The sequence below is a fragment of the Alternaria alternata genome, assembly GCF_001642055.1.
Source record: "Alternaria alternata strain SRC1lrK2f unplaced genomic scaffold CC77scaffold_5, whole genome shotgun sequence".
Classification (NCBI taxonomy): Eukaryota; Fungi; Ascomycota; class Dothideomycetes; order Pleosporales; family Pleosporaceae; genus Alternaria; species Alternaria alternata.
In genome coordinates this window covers 1,183,044-1,202,149 of record NW_017306194.1, presented here as the reverse complement: position 1 = coordinate 1,202,149, position 19,106 = coordinate 1,183,044, and the positions used below count along the sequence as shown (strand labels likewise).

The following is a 19,106-nucleotide window of genomic DNA, read 5'->3' as shown; positions in this document are numbered from 1 at the left end:
CCGTGCCCAAACTTTTTCCGCATACCAGGGCTGCGCGATCTTCTCAAGGTCTCTGCATCCACAAACGGGGAAAGAGGTGACAAGATGGCGCCAAGCAAGCCAGTAAGTGTGTTCGGTGTTCCGAGTTTGAGAAAGCGCTGACACGGTTGAAGGCCTCGCAGAATGATCCTGCGTCCACCCGGCCGCGACTGCAAGCCATCAACCAGGACTTCTCCGACCTGGACGAGCAGATTCGCCAAGCTGCGCATATCATAGGCCTTCCTGACGACTGGAGTACGATACAAGACCAGGAGGTCCGATCAGATATCATACAAAGACTTGTGCGCGCAAGGGCGGAATGGGTCCTGCGCTGGATTCTCGACAAGTTAAAAGATGAGACGGAAACTGGGCGGGCGGCGCGAGCAAACGTCAGCGCATGGCAGCTTCTAGACTGGATGATACACGTTCTGCCTGTATCTCGTAGTGCGCCACATCTACGAGACGCCAGCTTCCCCAGCATATTGGAGAGAACGCTCGTGGAGAACTTCGACACAGACTCGACCCTACAACCCGCAGCCACTTCGGAAGATGTCGACATGAAGGACGACTCGGAATCAAGTGCGACTATCCGAGAAGGAACCAAGCCATCCAAGAAACGAAAACGCGGCACAGCTGAGGCATCACCTTCGACATCGGCCGCACTTGGTCCTGTCGATCTTGGCCATCTTTTCCGCGTGGTCAGGGCAGCAGTTGATTCAATCGCGCACCTGGCTGGGAGTGATAAGTCCGACGACGTCACTCAGGCTGAGCTCATGAAGATGGTCTTGAGGACAGAAAGTACCCAGGCTTCGCGCATCCTCAGATTCTGGCTTTCTGGTGTCCGAATATTGTGCGCAGCTCGCTCTCGCGCTTCCGATGATACCCCTCTGGACGAGCATCTACAATTGTCACTTGCGCTTGAGATGTGGGATTTGCGCGCTGTGGAGACCAAAGACGAGTCCGGAGCCTCCGCTGAAGAATTCAACACAGAGTGCCTAGTACCGACTTTGCTACTCTTGGAACATCTCAAGTCCCTGCGCAGCAGAGACACGACGCAGGTTTCCCAACGTACCCTGGACCGCGCGATTGCAGTGCTCGACAAGCTGTTGGCGAGACATTTGCTTGCGCCTTCAAGAGCTGCTTTCTTCAACGATGCCGAAACCGCCGCACCCTCTGCCAGTATCGGTGCAAACTCTACAAGCGCTGGACTGAAGACACGGGATGCGACGGTTCTTGCAAGTAACCTGGAGCCGCTCCGCGCAAAGCTTCTTCAGGCAGCGCAGATCGAAGATGGTGGAGATGCTCTACCTGCAGAACTCGCGCTGCTCTTCGACACAGTACCTCATGTGCTAGATCTAGCCATTCGCGCTTCTCCGTCGCGGACACCCAAGAGCAGAGCTATGGAAAAGCCCTGGCTACAGGCTGTCTTCTCCGCGCTTGCAGAGTGCGCTGGATGCTCGCTGGTCACTCCACCCGAGTATATCACACGGCCAACCGCCGTCGCTGCTCTCAGTGGCGCTATTCGTATTCTGCAGGTACATGAAGTAAGCCTTTCTTCGGACCTCATCAAGAACATCTTCTGGTACCATTGCGGGGTGAAATATCCCGAACGTCAAGAGAAGCAGGTGCATTGGTCGCTGATCGCATCCTTGATTGAGCTTGATTCGTCAGTATTTGCTGTAGAGTCCAAAGTTGGAGCGAGAGGCTCGCAAGACCACACAGATCTTGCCGAGTTTGTCTTTGAGAAAATATCAGCTACAGAATTAGAGGGCTCAGGCTTCTCTGATGACGGAAGTGATGCTCAGCTGGGAAGATCCGCAATCTTGGAGCGAATCATCAACCCATTGATGCTGGCTTTCGTGCGGAACCGTAACCTGCTAGGCTTTGTCCGAAGATGGGATGACCAACTAGTCAAGAGCTTTAGACACGGCAAGCGCAAGACTCTTGAAGGGCGACAGGACATCGTGTGGGAAGATCGTGCTTTGTGGAATACTTTGGCTGAATCTTTCGAGTCATCATTAACCCAAGGCCAGATAACTACAGTGATTCAGGAGCACGGGGAGCGCCTGGCACAGCTCGCTGGTGCGATCGAGACTGCCACCAAGGAGAGTGTCAAAGTCAAGAAACTCGCTGCGTACAAGAACGCCGCGAGTAGTGCTATCTTGCTTCCAGCTTTCCTTCAAGCTATCAAGTCTGAAAACAACATTGCAGCACTAAAAGCCGACCTTCGTGCTCTATTTCTCACCTACGCTTCGTGGGTCCAAGAGCGTCACTACAGCTTGTACACACAGTCCCATCTATCTTGGTTCACACTGTGCCAATTGCTGGCGAAACTGTGGCCCATCGAACTTCACGCCTCTTCACAGTTGCAACAGGAATTGCTTTACCCGCTGCTGGAACAAGCTATAGAAGTTATGTCGACGACATCCAACGACGCTGGACGGGGCGCAGATCCAACCATACGAGCAGCTGCAGTACTATTCTGGCTCAACACATGTGATCGCCTGCAGACACTCCCTGGTTCCAAGATTGTCATCCGCAGTGGCTTAGCCAGAGTCATGGACTGTTTCTCTTCCAGTCAGCTAGACACCGAAGGACAGCGGTCGATGATCGAAATCTTCTGTGCCTACTCCGTCAATCTCCTTGAGCACGTGGAGATTGACGCGTGCCGCCAATCTCTTTCTGCCATATTATCAAAGCTTCCACAGTTTGACGGCGTCACTAGTGATCTTGTCTGTCGGTCACTTTCTCAATCAATCATCGAGGAGGGAAACTCCGTCATACAGAATGCATACTGTGTAGCCCTTCTGGAAGCACTTGGGCAAGGAGCTGGAATAAGGATGCACGCTGTGGCTGGTGAGGCGATACTTCATATCCACCCTGCTGCTTTGTCCCGTGAGCAGAGACAAGCAATTTTGGACCGCACAGCCGAACTTCTGGACCTTGGGCAGACGAGTACGATGATAGTACTGAGCATCATGGCACACCTCCAGCAAGTTCCAAATGCAACAGCCAAGGTCTCTACGGATGCAGACGTCATCTTTAGCATCGCAGAACAGCTGCATAGCCAACAACTCGAAACAGACTCCGCGCTGCAACTGCTACGAGAGCTTGTGCAAAGAACCCTTGGACATATCATTCCGAACCAGTCACAAGCGCAAAATAAAGAGTTTTTCATCGACTACGCCGGAAAATCTTTATCTGTGGCTAAAGCTACGAGCAAATGCTCGCTAGCGAGACTCTCGATCCTCCGAGCGACGTCGATGGTCCAAAAGCAAAACTCTCTGCTTCATATCGAACGTTACGTCGAACTTTTGAAGCAATGCCTTGGAAGCGAGGACATGGCGTTGCTGCTAGGGTCGTTGGACGCTTTCAACGAGCTGTCAACAGACGCATTGAAAGACGTTAAGCAATTCAGCCGTATCCAGACATGGCTTCGTACGTGGCTCAAGGATGCTCTCGATCTCGACCAGTATATTGGTTCAGAGGTCAGCGTTCCGAGCGAAGCTGTTGATTACGTTGCACGGGTATATGCATTGGTCGCCAAATACGAGCTTTACCAAGATGCAAAGTGGCTGATCTGTCTGTCGCTTACTGTGCTTAGAGGAAGCTCAGTTCACGTACAAGGCGCCGTGTACAGAACACTCAAGACCACACTCGAACCGCTTCCTTTCTACGAGAAGTTGGATCTTATCACAACACTGGTTGTAGATCAGAAACAGCCAAACCTGGCTGCCTCGTACCGTATCCTCGGTGATCTCATCGACACTATGGACGATCAGCTAGAATCTAACGCAGAGATGAGACAAAAGCAGCTCGCACTGTTGCCTAGGATCTGCGTTTTGCTCACCGAGAGTCCTGATTTCGAGTCTTTCAACGCTCTGCTCAACTGCATTGACACAATCCTGAACGACAAACCCTCGCTTGCATCACAACACAGCATCGAATGCGTCTACAGCGTGCTTGTCAAGCTCACGTCACGAAGCAGTCCCGCACTGTCATCTCAGTATGCTCCTGAGATCTTTTCAAGGCTCTGCCAGACGAGTCGCCTGACCCTACTTGTACATCGAGGTCGCCTAGGTGGACGTTTCCACCTACTCCTACCCCTTCTACAAGGCCTACTATTTTGCCTATTCATTCCAAATGCTAGTCGCAGCGGCGCTCTACCATCATGGCTACGCGCAGTCACCGCTACTGAGCCCGTTCGCCTAACACCTACGAATGCAGCGCAATTCACACGTCTCTTGTCTACTCTTTGCAATCCGCCTCAATCATCCATCACGAAGGCGCATCAACACCATCAATCCCGCAAGTCCAAAGACCTCAATGACCCCGTCAAAGCGGCTCGTGACCGAGCGAGCAACTTCCTTTACCCGCTTCTCGCATCTTTCTGCCGCTACCAGCTCAATGGAAGATTGGATCAGGGGGTGAGGGAGAAGTTGATGCCGGGCATCTGGGAAGTGTTGGGTACAGCTAGCTTGCATAGAGAGGGGCTCGATGCCATGTTCGCTGGTTTAGGCAGGAGTGAGAGAGACGCCTGGAAGGGTCTCTGGGAGCAGTGGGAAGGTGTGCATGGGAGAAGGCAGGTGGTCGGTCACGGGGAGTAGAAAGCTTTGCGTCGCGAGGTATGACTCGCATGAGAACGCACTGGATTTCCGTTTTGATACAGTACTAGGCGCATCGTGTTGTTGACGTATTTGCAACTATCGCAAACACTCACGTATCGATCCCTGCATATACAACAAGATTTGTACCACACTGCGTGCCAAGAAGTCTACTCTCACCTTACTTCCATTGTCGTGCCATTGTCGTCTCACTATTGTCTCCCCGCTATTCTCGACGCGCTCACCTGGTCGTTGTTTCTACGGGTACAATAGATCTGTGTCACTTACTCTAACAACGGCAGTGCGCTGCTGGTATATCTTCACGTCTTGATCTCCCCAACTGTCCCTCAACAACCTTAACTCAGAATCTCCAATACAACACAATCGTAATTTCCAGACACTCTACTACCTACACCTTCAACACACTTAATCCCATAATAATCATGGACCCAACCATTACCGCGCCCACTGCGCCATCTCATTCCCATTTCCATTCTCCAACTCCCCCAACAAGCGCTGGCGCTTGCCACCAGAAACTCAGTATCTGCATCTGCACCACACCTTCTTCTAAAATCTACCTCACCCCAATCATCGGCTGCGCAAACAAGAAGTGCCGCCCCCGATATTACCACCTCCGTTGCGTGGGCCTCTTCCACCGTCCCGAAAATGCATCTTCATGGCTCTGTCCTAAATGTGCACCTGATGCCCCCGTTCCGCCACGCATCTGCATCTGTGAAGATGCGCCGTACCGCACTGGGCCTATGGTTGAGTGTGCCCAGCATGAGCTGTGTAAGACGCGATGGTTCCACTTGCCGTGCGCTGGCGTTGAGTTTGGCGCGGAGGATACGGAGTGGACTTGTGGAGAGTGCAAGGTCGCGATGATCATGCAGCAAGAGCGTGAGGAGGAGATGGAGCGACGCCGAGCAAATGGTGAGGAGGTCGAAGAGGTGATTGAAGGGGTTGCGGAGCAGCAAGAGAAGGAGAAGGAAAGAGAGAGGGAGAAAGTGGTGGAGCTGTCGCAGGCGGACGATGGAGCAGCTGGGGATGAGGAGAAGGAGGATGAGACCGAGCAGCAAGAGTACATTCCGGACCATATTCCGGGTGTCTTCCTAAGTGAAGATGACGGAACGCCTGCGCCTGCTGCCGCTTCTCCCTTGAAGCGTAAGTCTGACGAAATTGACATCCCGCCTCGGAAGAAGTCGAAGCAGACTCCTACATCCTCCCAATCTCCCGTCTCCGAAGACACTCCGGAGTACTGCATCTGCGGTACCCCGGCAGACAACGATATGATCGCTTGCGATCGGCCGAGTTGCAATGCTGAGTGGTTCCACTATGTCTGCGTAGGGTTGACGGCGGCGACGATTCCCGAGGGGAAATGGTTTTGTGAGGAGTGTGAGCTGGCTAGAGAGAACGCGAAGAAGAACAAAAAGAAGAAGAATAAGGGGGGAAATGGCGGCAAGAGGAAGAGGAAGAGGTGAGGGGGGGTTGGAAGGTGGGTGTGTATTGGTGCTGGTTCATCAAATGTGCCATCTATTTAGTATCTTTCAAAGATTTTGAGTACATGGTAGAAAATGGAAGCATGATCATGGTAGGAAAGCCATCATCCTTTGTGCACAGGGGCTTTATGCTTGACTTCTCACTTCAAGTTCGTCTTTGCTCGATGCACAACTGCTGCCAACTTGACATCAGATGTACATTTCAAGGAATGGATGTAATTAAAACGAGGTTTCATTGCTAGGTGACTATATTGAAAATATGGTCTGGAACCAAGCCATGTGCTATGCCTCCGCTGTTCTGCGCAACTGCGCAATAACGCTGGACTCTATGCTAAGTCTAGATATATTCCCAGAAGCACAAGAACCCCGATGTATAAACGATATTCATACCGTATAACTCTAAGCCCGAAGCGTAATCGTCTTCATAGGTACATCGGTAGGTTCAGTGTACGTGTACGAGTCATCAAGAGTGATCGTCTTCATAGGCTCAGGCCTATCCTTAATCATGTCACTGGCATCTGTCGCAGTGGCGCTAGGGCGCTTGGAACGATCGATAGAACTAAGGGTCGCAGTGTAAGTACCAGCTTCGATGGTGGCGGGCTGCCATTCGTGGGTAAGTGTTGTGGTAATGGTTGAAGTACGACCAGCGAATTCCAATGTCCAGGTCCTACTCCCACCAGAAAAAGTGGTAGGAGTAGGGTACACCATAATAACTTCTGGATCAATAACACTACGAGGGACGTAGCTTGGAAGAACGTGATGGGGGCGGCGGGTGCCAATACGAGTGGCGGTGGTCGTGATGTCGCAGCAATGTGGCGCAGGCCTCCACTCCTTGGTCCAAGCATTCCAACGCTCTTCTCCTTCTTCTTTGCCTTTGAAATGGGCGGCGGCGATGTCTCGCTTGCCGTAGACGGTAACTGTACTATCAGGGCCAGCGTAGGTGGTGGTCACCATGGGGCCGGGATAATTGATAGTGGTCGTGGTAGTGCTAGTGGGATCGGGGCTGTCGAGGGTGGTAGTGGTCGTAGTGGTAACGACAGGACGAGGTAGGGTGATGATGGTGGTGGTAGCGACAGGACCAGATAGGGTGATGGTCGTTGTGATAGTACCAGCTGGAGTAATAACGGTCTCAGGGCCAACATGCACATACTCAGGGGTAGTCTTGGGGATCCTAACAGTAGTAGTGGCATCATACTCGGAGGGAGTAGGGTATTCAAACAGAGTCCTCCGGTCCTTCTGGTTGCTAGTAAAAATGGTCTCAGTCTTTGTGACAGTTACGAAGACCTCTCTAACTGGGGAAACTTTCTTGTATGCTAGGTTTATGCATTAATATGGATAGGTTCGTATATGAACGTATGAGGATCTTACCATTAGAGCCACGCATAGCAATCTTGAAAGCTTCACCGTCAGCATCGACTGGGCCAACGTGCTGACCGAAATTTGTGCATGAAGAAAGCTGTTCAGGCTCTGAATAGAGGGCACACTTGGTGACAAAGATGGGAGTAGGATTGGGGCAAGCAGGTCCAGGAACTACGGACGGATCGCGCTGGATGTAAATGTTGACTGCATAGAAAGGTGAAGGTTAGCAGGGCTATATGAAAGTGTCAGGAGACATAACTTACAGGAGTCACAACCTTCATACTTGTTGCAGAGTTCGGCACATGTCTCCGGACTGTATGATTTTAGTTGAACATACAGCATGTACTTGGTGGACGAGAAGGCACAGTTTGCGTTGCTCATGGCGAGAGCGTAGCCGGTGGGGACGGGGGCAGACAAGGCCAACGAGTTGTACTTGGCGTCCTCTGCGAAGCCCGAAAGAGAGTTGGAAGACGGCTCCGGAGCGGTGCTGTTACCCCGGGAGAGACAGAGAGCATCGGAACGGGGCATAAAAGTGGGAACGATAGGGGCGAAGATGATATCGGACTTGGCGGCAGAGGGCAAGACAGCAGAGAAGGCCGCACCGACGAAGAGGAACATGGTGGTGGTGGAGAAGAAAAAGTCCAACATCTTGGTTGGCCTTTTGTACGTGGACCTATCTTAGATTAGCCTACGTCTTTTACAATTGTGCTTATAGCCACATACGTTTTGGAAGGTATAGATGCCTAATCGAGATGGTTAAAGATATGTCTTACTATATCTGACTCGGACTTTGAGTTTGCGGCTGGGAAGATTGATGGTGTGGTGAGGAAGGTCTTGAGGGAACGAGTATGTATTTATACACGTCCTCAATTTTTCTCGCGAAGAAGGGAATATCGGTAATATTTAGGAAGGTGGAACAGTACCATAGAACGGTCTTTGATGACTACGAAATACAGTCATGATATTGAAGACAAGAGAAGTGTTCCCACTATTTCATGCTGAACAAACCTACTCAACATTTCCACACAGACACTATAAAACCCATTGATTATTCTCACAGTCGCAGAAGATTCGCCAGCAGGTGTTTGGTCGGGCATACAGCGGTCATCGTTCGCTATGGTCAGCAAGGGTAGCGAGCGCGATTTACCATCATACAGGACCTGGAGGCTGAGAGTAGCATCTTGATTCCTTAGGTCTGTGGGAGAAGGGTACCGAGACCCTTACTGTACAGTCGATCGTCAAATGATACGCTTGTTCTGGAAGAATGCTGCGGAGAAAGGGTGGACAAATGATGGAGGGGACACATCCAGAAGCACCGGCCTTTCGGGGTCGGAGAGCGCTAGCGTGTAGAGTGGGGTAGAGCGACCCACCCACGTGGAGAGTCCTTCATGCTCTCTCTGAGTCGTTCATCCATGTCCCATACATTATTCTGGCCACTGCATTGTTTGGCCGTCAGGGTTATGGGTTCGGCTCAGTCTCAGGAGTATTCCGAGCCCAGACTAGATGACGTCATACCCCAGGCGATAGATCCCATCACACGAGCATTACTTTCGTTATCGTTACGTTTACAACCTCAACAATGATACCTGAAAATATCCTACCGTCCGATACTGAGCTCCCACAAGGCCCAGGTCTCGCTCCTTATTGGAAAAGGGATAGAGACCGTCAATCTACTACATATCCACTTTTCGTGGTTGGCTCCAGCGAACTCGAACGCGACATTCGCTGTATGAACTCTACCATATTAGACGATCTCGAAGGTCTCTCTACGATCCCGCGCCTCTACCAAACGCTCTTCTATCGCACCCGCGAATTCGCCACGACTGTGCGCAAGCTAGTGGACGTTGAGCCTGCGTCGTGGGCACATGCGGCATGCCTACTGGTAGATTGGAGTGTGAATGTTCTAAGACACAAAGAGGTCAGATTGGAGCGATTCTTACACAGCCAACGCGAGAGTCTCTATTGGATCTTGGATGATGCGTTGTTGAGAATTTGTGTGGACCAATGGGATCCACCGCAACCCACCACACCATCTTCACCCTCTACCAAATCGCATAAATCTCCATCCTCATCCTCATCCTCATCCTCAACGCCACAAGCAGTCCCATGGGATATAGCTACGACACCCATCTTACCAGCGCTATCCAGAGCTCGAGGTTTGATGCCGTTATGGCACGCGCTTGATCTGGAAGAGAGGGAGAGGTGGGAATTGAACTGCCTGGACCCTCAGGGTCGGTACTTCGATGCTGGCTGGTTCCGGCGTTCGACCAAATTTTTACATCAGAGTACCAGGATTCATGAGGTCTGGAGGACTCTGAGGCGGTGGGGCGACGGCCAGCTTCCTGCTGAGCTGGCCAATGCTATCATGGAAGATGTTGCAAAGTTCGAAGGTCTGCCAATGTGTGACTTACGAACGCAATACTTCACGAAGAAAGCAGTAAATCAAGGTGCTGTGAGCTATTTTCGTGAGGAAATGGACTGTTGAGTTCTACATCGGTGCGTCGCCATCTAGACACCCATCTTCGGTCTCTCTACCCTTCGCCGACTCTAGGATAGCCAACACGTCCTGCTTTTGACCCATACCTTCCATAGCTCCGAAAACGTCAGTCATGGTGCTATCAACTACTTTTTCAATGTCCGCTGGTTCCTGGATACCTACTTCCCTCAATGTACTCGGCAGCCCTAGAGATTTCACAAAATTGGCTACCGCATCCGCAAGGCTGGACTCGTCTCTTTCGAGGACTTTGTTCCAGATCTCCAGCACGCTCTGCTGTAAATGTCTTTGCTTCTCTGATTTAGACGCATTGTAGCGTAGGACTGGGGCGAGCATGATGCAGGATGTAACGCCGTGCATAACACCGCACGTACTACCAAGCTGATGCCCAATGGCGTGCGAAAGGCCCATTGGTATGTTCCACAGGATGAGGCCCATCATGGCGTCTCTGGCTCCTACCTGGCAGTTGGCAATACCATCGAGCATTTCAGATCGATTGCTGTCACTCTCGCCATTCATGTAATCCGTCAAGCCTCTGAGTAGTACTGCAAGCGCGTCTTCCATATGGCGGAACACCTCTTTTGTGCATTTGTCGCTGATCATCTACATTGCAGAAGTAGCGTAAGCATGCCTGTGAGCCCGAGGATCATTGATATGGATACATACCGTCTCAACACAGTGATCTACAGCGCGCATTCCGCTCGACAGCCATAATTTCCTTGGTGATGTGGAGGCGACTTCAGGATCGAGAAGGATAAGATTTGGCGCCGCGTGTTCGCTCGAAAAGTGCTGCTTCTTCTTCGATTGAGGGTTCGTTGCTGACGAGTTGCTGTTCCACTCGCTTGCTGACAGACTCGTTGGGATGAGAATGAGTTTGATCGTAGGATCTTTTAGCCCGGCGGCGCTGCCCTTGGTTTGGTCTACCAAGGCCTCCATAGCTTCTACCGTCAGATTGTCTGGAGCGAGATTCGCGTGCATCAAGCGCGCGATCTTGCATGCATCCGAGTAGCTGCTACTTCCTATGCTGATCAAACAGTCCGCCTTTTTCTCACGTAGCAGCCTTGCAATTTCCAGTACATCTTCGTAAGGGGAATGAGCGCCCACCCCAGACTTGGTACCCACAACGAACGACCCCAATTTCTCTTTCAGCCTCTCAACAACATCTGTGTTTTCCCCTAGCGCTTTAGAGTGCACTATAAGCGTGCGCTGACGGCCCCATGTGCCAATTTCATCGGTAATATCGTCCAAATAGTTGGAGTTCAGTATGGCGTTATGTCCTTTCCGAGCCGGGGTGGGAAGCTGCTGAATCGTGCGCTTTTTATGACAATAGGAGAAACATTCGGACATGATGCAGTAATAGATACAGATGTAATCTATTCCTCGTGAAACGAATGGCTTAAGCAATATTATGAAGTTGTTCGGACCGAAGTGCAAACAATTCAGGTTTTCAAAAGGCTGCGTGCTACTCCCTGACGAGCATCTTACCTCATACCTGTTCAACCCCGCCATCATGAGATGCGAACCCCTACCTCTGATACGAGGTTGCTCAGCAAAGAATCAACGCGCGTTCATCTCGCATCGAATGTAGCTTGCGTAGTTTGGCATCATTCGCATGTCTGGATCGGTCATTGTTGTTCGGCCAAAACCAAGTGCTGACCTTCCGAGGCTGGGCTGGTGGCGGCATTCTTATGATCGCAGTCCCCACTATTCTAGAACATGGTCCGCACGATTTGGTCGAATTCGGTATTTGGAGTGCTCGCTTAGGGTAGCAGATGTTCACATAGGACTTTGGCGGCGTACTGTTTGGTAGTGGACGATGAAACGCGTCGTAGGGGAAACCGCGACCACGACACGCTAAAATCCGTTGAGTTTTGTGTGCACCGACTGTAGCATCCCCTCACTCTCCACATTCAAATGGACCCAACCTTCCATCTCTTCTTAACAACCACCATCAATAGGTCTTGCTCGGTACAAGGCTGTACACATCAAGCTGGTCTTCCCCCAATAGTATTTCGCAGTTTACATAGCCCCGCAGCCGTGAGTGCGATTCAGGCTGACCCAACAAATAGACGGTAAAGCGTGAGAGGAGCACAAAACTTTGAGTAGACTGTGATCACCGTTCCAGTATTTTTGTGAGGCTGAATCTGCTCAACGTGGCGAAGGAGATGTTCGGCGAGATAAGGAGCTCTTTTGAGCAGATTATGATGTACTCACCTCTCTACAGGGGCCATAACACAACTGCACTTCCCCGAGAACTTCAAAACCTAAGACACGACCTCCATCGTAGCACCTTTCTGTGAGTCCGAAATTTGAACCTACCGAGTCTCTCATTGTCCGACATCCATCCTCATCTCAGTCAAAACAGCTTTGCCATTGAAAAGCTTCAATCGTCATCACTCCAGCCACAACAACTACCCTTCACCCGTCAATCATTCCTCAGCCATCTCATTTTAGACGAAAGGGGAAATTCGAGCACCGTGTAAAAGAATTCTTGGTTTGGGACGATGTCACCCTTGACTCCCTGGCCACTGTTGGAAAGATGAGACTATAGGGTTTTGCAGACGTGGGTTCGAAAAACCTGGAGAAAGACAGCAATCAAACGATTCGAAAACAAGGGATCCAGTAAGCGCCAGATACCGTCGGAGAGACCACCGAAAGGGTGTGTGTTTTCCAAATACTCGCGGAAGCAAGGTACCCGTCGCGCCAACCTCTCAACGCGTACGGAAGCCACCTACCCCGGCGTTGTATTGCAACACAATCAAGAAAGCAGCAACACCTCATCTCGCCAACACATACAGTTTCCCTTTTGTCTACATATACGCGTCACCTCATCGATAATTTCCGCGGAGCAACGATATAACTTAGTCCACGTTATAGCGCGCGACGCTGTCATAGTCTCGCTTAGCACCCCGCATATATCGAGTGTTGACATCACCCTCTACGACCCGCCATCTCGGACCAAGACCGCCATCGATGCCAAATTCTCCACAGACTGACATCCGGCACGGTCCTGACATGCACCCCAGATGGCACTAATGCGGGCTGGTAGAATATCCGGACGTTGTTAGCCTGTGAAATGCTTGTTTTCAAGGTTTCGCTGCAGGCTCTGTTGCGTTTCACGCTTCGCTAATCTTACTACCGGTAATAGTTGTGTATTGCCGCGAGAGAGGCGTGGAGCAGCTAACGGCACGATTTACCCAGTGGCGCATCGAACATGGAGCTCGTTGAATCCATCGCTGTGGTTGGCATGCGCAGGCGAAGGCGTACTGGCACTGTTGTCGCGGCGGGGGAATGAGCCGTGTTGGCTCGACTGGAGGCGCTCAAGGGACGGGTGTTGTTGGTGGAGGAAGCGAAGAGAGTAGGATGATAGCGTACTGATGTCACTTGGAGACAAGCTCAGGGGCGGGTATTGGGAGGAGGCGTTAGGTGCTGCTTGCAAGTCAGGCAAAGCGTATGTCGATTGTTCAAATGGTATAAAGTCCAAAGGGGTAGCGTCTACGGCCTGCAGTCAAGCACCCGCGCCTACGACATCCTCACTCATCTCAAACACCAATTGCAAAATCTGAAGATGCTGTCCAAGTCTTTCTCCCTTCTCGCTTTTGGCGCCTTGGCCTATGGCCAGGAGCTGGTCCAAGAGGGCGCTCCAGCACCTGTCGTCCTCGCAACCGCAAAGTCTGGTGTCATCCCCGCGACCCCAACAGCTACACCTTTCACGGGCGTCGATACCATCCAGGGTGCCATTGTCTCTCCTCTCCCTCCTGCGCCAGGCTACCTTCCAGGTGAGACGGGAGGGCTCAAGGGTACCGCAGCAGCCTCTTCCAACCAGCCTTCAGCTACGTACCGTGCAACCATGCCTGAGGAGCAATACAACCCCTTCGTTGGCAGCACGGTTTCCGGATCCATCGAGGCTGTCGGTGGCGCCGGTGGTGTGAACTTCACCGTTAACCTATCCGATCTGCCCGATCAAGCCCAGTTCGGTCCCTTCGCCTGGCACATCCACGCTCTCGCCGTCCCTGCTGACGGAAACTGCACCGCAACCATGGGCCACCTGGATCCCACCAACCGCGGCGAGCTCGTCATGTGCGATTCCGCACTGCCAGAGACTTGTCAGGTCGGTGATTTGGCCGGAAAGCACGGCGGCAAGATCATGACGGAGGGAAGCTTCTCAACCAGCTTTGTGGACCCGTACCTCAGTGTTGTAGAGGGTAGTTCAGGATTCTTCGGTGGATTGGCGTTTGTCCTTCACACTGGTAACACCACGAGGATCACTTGTGCGAACTTTGAGCTTGTGTCAGGTGGCAACGGTACTTCTGCTCCTAACGGCACCATGGGTATGCCTAGCCCGACTAGCAGTATGCCAGCCGAGTACACTGGCGCGGCGAGCAAACTCGGTGGAGGTGTTGTTGCGCTCGCGGCCGGTGTCTTTGCTGCGATGATGATGTAAAAAGTAGTATAGTTCATTTTATCGAGCTATAATTACGATACTCGTAATGTAATATGACTGAGCCTATAAGCTTATTTCGCCAGATGTGATTAATCTGCTAGTCTATGTTAAATGCGATCATACTGAAGTTTCGCCAAGCATGCTATCATTTGTCTTACTGCCCCATGCCCGATGGAGAGTGCTAGAACACTCATTGTCACAATTATATCGTTTGCATATCCAGTACCTCGGTCCAGTTCCTAGGCCGCGACAACATCCCAGATTTGCACACTTGTTCCACTTTTCTCCATTACCCTTCAAGCCTTTCTTTAGCATCATCATTGCTTCCTCTGCCTTTCGCAAGAAGAGCTCCTCTTTGGTAAACTGACTACAGTTACGACAGACTTGTCTGTCAATCGGAAAAGAACTTGTTGATTCGGTGTAGTAGTCATCTCTTTTGAATAAACGCCCGAGAAATGTCTGTTCTTGCGATGACCTGCCGCATTTGCAAGGTGGATTCCCTTTCATTCGATTTTTTCTTGCGCGAGGATGCCGAACAGTATACGTACGGTAGCAGGATGCGCAGTATGGAATGCAGTTTTCAATGTGACGGGATGCAACCGATTCCAGTACTGGAAAATCCACCTCACAGCTTTCGCAGATTTGATTCGTGCAGCTCCAGCAGTTGGTTTTCTTGTCAGGCTCGCACGTGTACAGCCTGAACATGGCGAGTCGACGAGAGATTTCGTTTGAAGGTAAGACGGCTTGGCGAACTGACTTGGAAACAGTTGATAGGCTGATGACGTCGGTGTAGTGCAGGTGCTCGGTGACCATTACCAGCATATCATACACCCCAAGGAACTGTGCCAGTGGAGTGTGGGTCCCGTAACTATTCCGATACGGCTCTACTAAATCTTTACTCTTTGTGAACCCATTCTTGACTTCCGACAGCATGATTTCCACCTTTTGCCCTGCGCCTATTGCAGTCTTTGCGACGCACCGACGTCCTGATCGCACTGGGGCTTTGAAGCTCAGTGGAAGGCACCGGAAAAAGTAAATTGGGGTGTAGAATATAATCCACCCCACGATTAGTGCTGCCCATCTTACTGGACAAAACAGGCATTTACCAGCCATAGTGGACACCTCTTTCATCAAATCAAGGATGGACTCATTGTCCCTCCTCATCTGTCGAGCAGAAACGAAGGTTGAGATGTAACCAAGAAAAGACAGGAGGGCACAGAAAAAGCTATTGCAGTCAGCGAAGCTCGTCCACATGCTTAGTTTACAACTCACCAACATGCGATCCCAATTTGCATCTCTTTCACAAATTCGACGCACATCTGAGTCGGGCTTGCGACAGTTTCATTCAGCCTTCCAGCAGCAGCAAAAAAGCTCTCATTCGTGCCTGGAGGTCGTCGCAATTCCAGACCTACAGGATCGTGGCAGGCTTTCAACTTCTGGGGCGTGTAGCCAATCTGGTAATGGATAGCCTTTGCTATGAAGACAGTAAAGGCAGTATCGACCATCGTAAGAGGTAAGTTTAGAGGCGGTATAAAAATGATGGAAGGCAACCAAAGGATCATATGCCAGAAAAATAAAATAAACCCCCATTTGTCTACAAGTTCCTCGCCAATGGGAATAGTTGCATCGTAGGTACCATTGTGAAGCTCAACATTGTCGTGGATCAATTGGGAGTGATTGGTTGTCCAGTAGAATACAGACAAGAATATTAATATAAAGCGAATTCCAAAACAAGGCATGAATAGAGCTGTATAGGCATTATCTTTCATGCTGAGAATGGCGAAAACCTGATGTTCGCTGGTGTCGAATGGATGCAGGTGCGAATTTGCAGCTGAGAGGTAGTAAGTTCCAACTATAGCGGTAGTTGAGGGCTACACGGCAGCCAGCAGGAAAGATATGACAACCGTCCGGAGCGAACAATGCCTGGCACACAAGGCTGAGCGGCTGAGACCCTAGAAGAGGTAAACCGCGACTGGCAATTCCAGGCATTACTGTACATCAAACCATAAGAAAGAGGTTTGGCGTGTGAAAGCCTCATACTGTAAAGGCTTGATCGTCGCGAAAAAGAAGCCGCGGTCAGCCATAATGGCATAGCTGAATTGCTGTGCCAAGATCCGGTGAAGAACAATGGAAAGGCTGTGATTCGGCCATCTGCACGCATCTCGTCACGCGTCCTCGTATCTCCCCCCCCTTAGAAGCGACATCGCACAATTTTATTTCCATGAAAGACGCGATGCATCCAGACACGCATCGCAAGAAGAAAATGACGTAGTTGGCACAGTGGGTCCAGGTGCGGTGCAGAGTTCTCAGTTGCTTTGACCGCACGTTGCTCGTCGCGGTGCCGCTGTCATCTTACTAGCAGAGGCTATGAACATAGCAAAGGGGTAGTATGGTTGTCGCGACAAGGTAAGGGTGTCGCGCAAGATGAGCGTTGGGTTGTGGTAGTGATCCCCTGCCGAGGCTAGTAGTGCACGGCTCGATCCGCCGCCGGTGGGTCTCTATTACCATGACAACGGCGGGTGTTTATCGATGACACAACGCTCAATCGCAAGTCCGTGGTCGACCATCTACAGAAGGATTAAGCCTGAATCTTGCGGCCCACACAAGGCTCAAAATATTGCTTACTCCGCACTTTCGGACCTCTTAGCTGCATACAACCCCCCCTCCCGACTTCCCCTACCGACTCCTGCATCTGCCACGCTTGGTCTCAACAACATCTGGACTGCATTGTTAGTCGCAGCATATATTGACACTTGTTGATAAAGCTGTTACTACTATCTTGCAACAGTAATCCCGGAACATCATCAAAATGGAGGCCCTACTCTCTCTCGCATTCGACAACATAGCGTCCAAGGACACGCAGAAGATTCGCAAAGGGTTACGCCAGATCGAGGGCATGCTGGCGCAGATATGTCTCTCCAGTGGAAAGCCAAGAAACTCACCACCAGGCCACCGTCGGAACGCCTCAGCACTCAATCTGGGCGATCAACAACAACCAACGCCGAAGAAGCTGGGACAGTTATCAGACGATCTCGCCTTCAGGGAGTTCTTCAGATTACAGGAGGGCTTTGAATGGAATGGTGAGTGCGAACATACAAGCATATATAGAGTTTGACTAATATCATACAGTTGTCACACGGGTAGCCGATTGTTTGGATCGATTGCTGGGTATGGGAAGCAGTAAGGGTAAGCCTGTGCTAGGGGATACCGAACAATAGCTAACCGTCCACTGTAGATGGCCAAAACGACATCCTCATCCTCTCCTCGTTATCCAACATACAGGGTCTTCTGTTGTTGCACCCACCATCACGCATCATCTTCGGTCGCGAAGTATACATGAACCTCCTCCTCGACTTGCTCGATCCTTACAACTGCCCCGCCATCCAATCGCAAGCCCTCCTCGTCCTCGTCACAGCCCTTCTCGCAACACCACAAAACACCCGAGTGTTTGAACACATGGACGGCCTCCTCACCGTCACAAGCCTCTTCAAGGACGAAGAGACTACACAAAACGTCAAGGTCAAACTGTTAGAGTTTCTGTACTTCTACCTCATGCCTGAGATTCCAGTTTCTGGCCCGCAGCGGAGCCCGAGCAAGCTGACCAATGCTTTCGAGCGGCGGGGAAGCACCGACGATAGTGGAGGTGCGACGAAGAAACATATCCGATCGCAAGAAGAGAAGCAACATATGCTGGGGAGATACCTCAGTAACGTAGACGCTCTTGTCGAGGACCTCCAAGAGAGCGCGCCTTTCAACAGCGTCGCCTGCTGAGAGCCATGCGTACCACAAGTCGTCCCTAGCGATGACTACAACCTATTTCCTTTGTTCTGTCGATCTTGTTTGGCCATATGCTGGTACCACTATACCTTTCCTCTCTCTTGTCCTATTCAGCGAGGCGTCCAGGAAACCCGGGGTTCATTCGTAATCGTGCGTCTCCTGATCATCACAGCGAAACGCTGCTCTCCTTTTGTATTTGGCATCTTTGAGCGTTGAAAAGACTGTTAGCTTCATTGCGCCCCGCAGTCGATACATTCGCTGTACATCATATTTCCCTTAGTTTGCGCGGCATTGTTGCGTCCATTTTGGACCAATGTCCGTCGCAGGAGCGTTGTCGCGCTGGTGGCCACACTTTATCCGGCTGCCGTTATATAAATCAAGAATATCATACTTGACACTGGTGTCTTCATGTGTGGCGTATCTCCAAGTCTTGAGCGGTCCAATGTGATCCATATATGTCATGCTCTAGGCGTAGGTGGTGAGTTTCATCTTTCGTAAGCTTACTCCGGTCTTTGATGTGGTTGGTACGAGGTATGCAAGGCGATAGCGAGCCGAGAAGTGCGTACGGACGATTGGCGCTCGAGGGCGGAAATTTCGATGCGTAGAGTCGGGTATCTATATCCAAGTCGTGTACAAAGGACTTGTTTCATCTCAAGACACGGAATATATTGAGGGACGAACGAATGCGGCGAGGTGTGAAACTGTCTTTGTCTATACCCTACATGGGTCAAGCCACCTGTATGCTACAGCGAAAAGTACGCTGCCCGAGAAAGATGGTCAGTGTTAAGATGATCACCAGACCCTAAGGCCGTAAGCGCATCGGGGTCTCTAATACGCGAAGCTCCGTCCTGACTACTATGAAGCACACCAGGATTAATCTCGACGAGCAGTAAAGATAATGCTCGTACATCTAA

The 19,106-nt window shown here is 51.1% G+C and overlaps 8 protein-coding genes across 8 annotated transcripts; 5 read left to right on the top strand and 3 right to left on the bottom strand.

The window, feature by feature from the left end:
* The first annotated feature begins 63 nt into the window (after nucleotides 1–63).
* On the top strand, nucleotides 64–4,772 carry CC77DRAFT_984318 (hypothetical protein). The gene is made up of 2 exons (XM_018536170.1): nucleotides 64–102; nucleotides 153–4,772. Exons 1-2 carry the CDS (start codon nucleotides 85–87, stop codon nucleotides 4,623–4,625), a joined length of 4,491 nt encoding a protein of 1,496 aa, XP_018388829.1. The 5' UTR covers nucleotides 64–84; the 3' UTR covers nucleotides 4,626–4,772.
* Nucleotides 4,773–5,065: 293 nt separating this feature from the next.
* CC77DRAFT_1059105 (hypothetical protein) lies at nucleotides 5,066–6,100 on the top strand (the record flags this gene model as incomplete). Its single annotated transcript, XM_018528196.1, has 1 exon — nucleotides 5,066–6,100. The coding sequence occupies one exon, from the start codon at nucleotides 5,066–5,068 to the stop codon at nucleotides 6,098–6,100; it is 1,035 nt and encodes a 344-aa protein (XP_018388828.1).
* A 417-nt stretch (nucleotides 6,101–6,517) lies between these two features.
* Nucleotides 6,518–8,095, bottom strand: CC77DRAFT_1059104 (hypothetical protein; the record flags this gene model as incomplete). Its single annotated transcript, XM_018528195.1, has 3 exons — nucleotides 6,518–7,431; nucleotides 7,487–7,681; nucleotides 7,741–8,095. The coding sequence occupies 3 exons, from the start codon at nucleotides 8,093–8,095 to the stop codon at nucleotides 6,518–6,520; spliced, it is 1,464 nt and encodes a 487-aa protein (XP_018388827.1).
* A 744-nt stretch (nucleotides 8,096–8,839) lies between these two features.
* CC77DRAFT_717125 (hypothetical protein) lies at nucleotides 8,840–10,306 on the top strand. Its single transcript, XM_018532875.1, has one exon. It carries the CDS (start codon nucleotides 9,057–9,059, stop codon nucleotides 9,960–9,962), a length of 906 nt encoding a protein of 301 aa, XP_018388826.1. The 5' UTR covers nucleotides 8,840–9,056; the 3' UTR covers nucleotides 9,963–10,306.
* On the bottom strand, nucleotides 9,966–11,318 carry CC77DRAFT_1029373 (Dehydroquinate synthase-like protein; the record flags this gene model as incomplete). Its single annotated transcript, XM_018526508.1, has 2 exons — nucleotides 9,966–10,574; nucleotides 10,638–11,318. The coding sequence occupies 2 exons, from the start codon at nucleotides 11,316–11,318 to the stop codon at nucleotides 9,966–9,968; spliced, it is 1,290 nt and encodes a 429-aa protein (XP_018388825.1).
* A 2,221-nt stretch (nucleotides 11,319–13,539) lies between these two features.
* On the top strand, nucleotides 13,540–14,382 carry CC77DRAFT_905830 (cytosolic Cu/Zn superoxide dismutase; the record flags this gene model as incomplete). Its single annotated transcript, XM_018533618.1, has 1 exon — nucleotides 13,540–14,382. A coding segment is annotated over one exon (843 nt), but the record flags the coding sequence as incomplete, so codon positions are not given.
* Nucleotides 14,383–14,732: 350 nt separating this feature from the next.
* On the bottom strand, nucleotides 14,733–15,920 carry CC77DRAFT_1048292 (hypothetical protein; the record flags this gene model as incomplete). Its single annotated transcript, XM_018527525.1, has 4 exons — nucleotides 14,733–14,890; nucleotides 14,964–15,410; nucleotides 15,522–15,640; nucleotides 15,688–15,920. 4 exons carry the CDS (start codon nucleotides 15,918–15,920, stop codon nucleotides 14,733–14,735), a joined length of 957 nt encoding a protein of 318 aa, XP_018388823.1.
* Nucleotides 15,921–17,224: 1,304 nt separating this feature from the next.
* On the top strand, nucleotides 17,225–18,186 carry CC77DRAFT_1006759 (cell division control protein 14; the record flags this gene model as incomplete). Its single annotated transcript, XM_018523436.1, has 3 exons — nucleotides 17,225–17,495; nucleotides 17,545–17,601; nucleotides 17,651–18,186. 3 exons carry the CDS (start codon nucleotides 17,225–17,227, stop codon nucleotides 18,184–18,186), a joined length of 864 nt encoding a protein of 287 aa, XP_018388822.1.
* Between the last annotated feature and the right edge of the window lie 920 nt (nucleotides 18,187–19,106).